Source organism: Scylla paramamosain, chromosome 37 (genome assembly GCF_035594125.1).
Source record: "Scylla paramamosain isolate STU-SP2022 chromosome 37, ASM3559412v1, whole genome shotgun sequence".
NCBI classification, from domain to species: Eukaryota; Metazoa; Arthropoda; class Malacostraca; order Decapoda; family Portunidae; genus Scylla; species Scylla paramamosain.
Genome location: NC_087187.1, coordinates 3,325,001 through 3,330,000, shown reverse-complemented (window position 1 = coordinate 3,330,000; position 5,000 = coordinate 3,325,001). Strand labels below are relative to the sequence as shown.

General features: G+C 41.6%; 1 protein-coding gene across 7 annotated transcripts in view; it reads right to left on the bottom strand.

Annotated features, from left to right (window-relative positions):
• LOC135091371 (syntaxin-1A-like) overlaps positions 1–5,000 on the bottom strand; it is an 83,681-nt gene that overhangs the window by 39,729 nt on the left and 38,952 nt on the right. For all 7 annotated transcript variants that reach the window (XR_010262481.1, XM_063988963.1, XM_063988966.1 and 4 more), the window contains exons 3-4: positions 1,791–1,890; positions 411–485 (exon numbers count right to left, since the gene is read on the bottom strand). Coding sequence is in view for 6 of the 7 variants with exons in the window: in XM_063988963.1 (XP_063845033.1) it covers positions 411–485; positions 1,791–1,890 (175 nt within the window). In the remaining variant the exon portion in view is untranslated. The remainder of the gene's footprint in view (positions 1–410; positions 486–1,790; positions 1,891–5,000) is intronic.

Genomic DNA, 5,000 nt, shown 5'->3' with positions numbered 1-5,000 from the left:
CTCTCTCTCTCTCTCTCTCTCTCTCTCTCCTTACCTTGTTACTTTTGGCTTTCAATTCAATTTTTAAAAGTGCTAGATGTACAGTAGTAATAGCAGTAATATCATTTTGCCTTTTCTTAATTGGTCTGTTAGTGCCAAGTCATTAGGTTTAAAAGAAGGTTTAAAAGAAGACTAGACAAGTTTATGGATGGGATGATAGGTGGCAAAAGGTAGGCATATTCTATACAGGGACTGCCACGTGTAAAACAGATGGCTTCTTGTACCAACCCCTATTTTCTAATGTTATTATCTTCTTCAAGGTGGTTCTGTCAGGGGTCATCACAGCATCACCATCTTCTGCATCATCTATTATACTTGGCTGAAAATGATGAAATATGAGTGATGACAGATAAGGTTGACACAAGACTCACCTTTAAGTTTAGCTCGGACTCTGTTAGCAGTCTTCTTGATGTCAGTCATCATGTCATCGAGCTCCTGCTTCACCTCTGTGGGGAGACAGAGAGGAGGATTAGTGTGAGGGAGTGAGAAGAGTGATGTTTCTACTATATTCTACTACTGTTAATACTACTGCTGCTGCTGCTACCGTTACTACTGTATTTCTACTACAGCAGTGATAGAATGGTAAGAGTGAGGGAGGGTAGAGTAAGGGAAAGCTGAATAAGTGAGGAGAGTGATTATGTGAGTGAGTGAGAAGTGTGGTATCTTCTGGGTTTTCAAGAGGGCTAGAAGAAATGATGAAAGAATGAAGTAGGAGGGAAGGAATGAATGAAGGAAAGAATGAATAAATGAAAGAATGAAAGAACTGAAGGAATATTAAGAAAGAAAGAAAGAGGGAAAGAAAGAATGAATAAATGAATGAATGAAGGGATGAATGAAAGAACTGAAGGAATATTAATCAGTCTTATACATGTTAAAAGTTCTATTTCTTTCACACAGTTGCTGAAGTTATTATGAGTGAGTGAATGAGTGAATGAGTGAGTGAGTATGGGTTAGTGAAGAATTAAAGAAACAAGACTAGTGAGCAAAGTAACTGAGTGACTAAGTGAAAACAAAACAAAACAATGAATCCCAAGTAAGAAAAAACAAGAAAAGAAGAAAAAAAAATGAATGTGAGAAATAACAAAAACAAAATGACACTAAAAGAAAGCAAAACAATGAACCCCTACGTAAAAAAACAAAACATGAATGAAAAAACAAAAGAAAAACAACAAAAACAACAAGAAAACAACAATAAGTGAGAAATGACACGAAAACTTCATTACAGCCTGACTGATGAGCAGAAACAAAATATGGAGATGGAAATGGAAGGGAAATAACCACAATATTAGAACGCCATCCATCAGTGAGTGAAATGAGGCACTTGACTATGAATGGTGAGTGAACGGTGATGGGTGACGGGTGAGGAAGGGGAAGGAAGTGAGGGTTGTTATGATGGGGAGAGAAAAGGTCAGTAGGGTGAGGCATTGTGATAAGATATGGAGAGAGAGAGAGAGAGAGAGAGAGAGAGAGAGAGAGAGAGAGAGAGAGAGAGAGAGAGAGAGAGAGAGAGAGAGAGAGAGAGAGAGAGAGAGAGAGAGAGAGAGAGAGAGAGAGAGAGAGAGAGAGAGATAGTAGTAGCAACAGCAATAATAATACGTACTACAACAACAACGAACCATAGAATACGTAAAAGACAATGTAAGAAACAGCATAGTAGTAGTAGTAGTAGTAGTAGTAGTAGTAGTAGTAGTAGTAGTAGTAGTAGTAGTAGTAGTAGTAGTAGTAGTAGTAGTAGTAGATAATCCACTTACTCTCGTCTGTTTGAGGGGCGGATAGAATCTCACTGTGCTTCTTCTTAACCTCTTCTACATTGTTTTGAATCTTCTCTATCATCTCTCGTATCTCCTCCACCTGTGGGCGAATAAACAACATGAGGATACTGGAACAACATTAGCGTGTTCATACAAGTGCTGGGTTAGGTTAGGTGTGGTTTTTGGTTTGGTTTGTTAGGATTGGTTTGGTGTGGTTTGGTTAAGTTTGGTTTGGTGTGGTTTTGGTTAAGTTTGGTTTGGTTTTGCCTGGGTTTGAAATAATTGGATTAACATTTTATCATTATCATTAACACTAGCACTATTACTGTTGTCACTAGCGCGTATGGTGATGGTGGTGGTGGTGATAATAGTGACGATGATGGTGATAGTGGCGATGGTAATGGTAATTGTGGTGATGGTGATGATGATAGTGGTGATGACGGTAATGGTGATGGTGGTAATGGTGATGGTAATGGTGGTGATGGTGGCGATAGTGATGGTGGCCATAACAGAGCCAGTCAACCCCATGGCGGTGATAACAGGAAATATAAAAAGAAGTACGATACGATTTTCAATACTCTCTCTCTCTCTCTCTCTCTCTCTCTCTCTCTCTCTCTCTCTCTGTCTCTCCGCACATAAGTCATGGTTCTCTTTCCCTCAATTTCGGGAAGTTTACCATAAATAATTACAACTGACAGACGGTTGCCATATATCACACTCTCTCTCTCTCTCTCTCTCTCTCTCTCTCTCTCTCTCTCTCTCTCTCTCTCTCTCTCTCTCTCTCCACATCCCACACATACACGGCAAGGAAAAATCGGAAAAAAGAAAGAAGGAAAAAAAAATGCGTTAAGTTTAGCTCTCTCCCCTTGTCCTCCTCCTCCCACACACCCACGCACGCTGATAACGCCTCCCCCGGCCTTTATCTCTCCCCGCTATCACCTAATCTGCATGTGCAATAGATGATACAGGCCAACCAGCACCCGGGCCACTTCACAGCTCTGTCACCTGCCACAATACAAACACGTAAACTGGAGAGATACAAGATACAAGGGTAATGCATTAAGAAAGAGACATGGAGATGAAGAAATGAGATGGTTTGATCACGTAGCAAGAAGGGAGACAGTAAGATTTAAAGAAAACTAGATGAGGGAAGAGGATCGAGGGGAATAGAGAGACGGAAGAATGGAATGAGGATAGAACCACAAAGGATAAGAGGCAAAAGGAGATGCAAGGGACAGAAACACCTGGGGGAGACTCGTGCATGGCCTTGACTCTACGCAAACGGCTGAAGGAGAAGACTCGTTTAAACTCCTGTAGTAGATATGAGGTGATTTCTTTTGTTATGCGAGAGGTACTGGCCAAGGGTAACAAAATAAAAGGAACAAACCATGAAGGGACTGAAAGGAGATAATAAAGGTAGAGAGAGAGAGAGAGAGAGAGAGAGAGAGAGAGAGAGAGAGAGAGAGAGAGAGAGAGAGAGAGAGAGAGAGAGAGACTAGAAACAATGTGAAGCGTGAGGAAATGATAACTCGCTCTCTCTCTCTCTCTCTCTCTCTCTCTCTCTCTCTCTCTCTCTCTCTCTCTCTCTCTCTCTCTCTCCCTCTCTCTCTAAAGTTGTGGAAGGTCCTCAAAAGACTACGTAAGACCAAACCATCCACTTGAGAACACGTGGAGGAGGAGGAGGAGGAGGAGGAGGAGGAGGAGGAGGAGGAGGAGGAGGAGGAGGAGGAGGAGGAGGAGGAGGTTATGATTTATCACTTTCTATCTATGACCCTACACTCTTTCTACAGAGAGAGAGAGAGAGAGAGAGAGAGAGAGAGAGAGAGAGAGAGAGAGAGAGAGAGAGAGAGAGAGAGAGAGAGAGAGAGAGAGAGAGAGAGAAATACTATTACGTTTGGTATAAAAAATTAAGTTGCCAGACGCCACTTTTTATATGATTTTTGTTTCTTCCTCCTTTTTCTTTTTTTTTTTGCTCTTTTCTTTTCTTTCGGGTAATTTTTCTTTCGTGTGTCAGTCTGTCCGCATGTCTTAAAAGGGAGGGAGGATGGGAGGAAGGGAGGGAAGAAGGGAAGGAGGGAGGGAAGTGAGAAGAAAGGAAAGAGGGCGGAGGGGAAAGAGAGGAGGAAGAGAAGAAGGAAGGGAAAAAAGAATGAAGAAAAGGAAGTAGAAAAAGAAGGAATGAAGGAAGAGAAGAAGGAAGGGATGAAGGAATGAAGGAAAGGAAAGAGAAAAAGAAGGAATGAAGGAAGGGAAAGTACGAAAAGAAGGAATGAGGGAAGGAAAAGGGAAGAAGGAATGAAGGACGGAATGAAGGAAAAGAATGAAAAGGGAAGAGGAAGGGAATGAAGAAGAAAGATAAGGAAGGAGGGAAAGAAGAAGAGGAAGGAAGGGAGGGAAGGAAGGAAGAAAGGAAGGAGGGAAGGAAGAATAAGTTTATTAACGAAAATATTTGAATCAAGAAAATAAGCCTGCAGGAAAAAAAAACGTAATTTTTCATTTATTTTTATTTACTTTTCGTTGAATTTTCTTTTTCTTAACTTAAATATATGTACGTGGAAGTTCCCCGTACGCACACACACACACACACACACACACACACACACACACACACACACACACACACACAGATTCTTATTAGCTTAATATTTAACTCTCTCTCTCTCTCTCTCTCTCTCTCTCTCTCTCTCTCTCTCTCTCTCTCTCTCTCTCTCTCTCTCTCTCTCCCTTGCTGGCTGGAAGGGGAAGAGAAGGGGGAGGGGAGGAGGAGGGGAAAGTGGAGGAAGGGGGGCGGGGTGTGCCTCTGTATCCTGCTATTGATTCTGGCGGCGGTGGTGGTGGAGGTAGTGGCGGTGGTGGTGGTAGTGGTGGTGGTGACTGTAGTAGTTGTGCTAGTCGTGGTGGTGGTGGTAGTAGAGTAGAAGTAATGCTGGTTGTAAAAGTAGTAGTAAAATGTAGTAGTAAAATGTAGTAGTAGAGTAGTAGTAGTAGTAGTAGTAGTAGTAGTAGTAGTAGTAGCAGTAGAAGTAGTAGTAGTAGTAGTAGTAGTAGTAGAGTACAGAATCCAGTAGTAGTAGTAGTAGCAGTGGTAGTAGTAGTAGTAATAGTAGTAGTAGTAGTAGTACAGAATCCAGTAGTACTAGTAGTAATAGTAGTAGTAGTACAGAATCCAGTAGTAGTAGTAGTAGTAGTAGTAGTAGTAGTAGTAGTAGT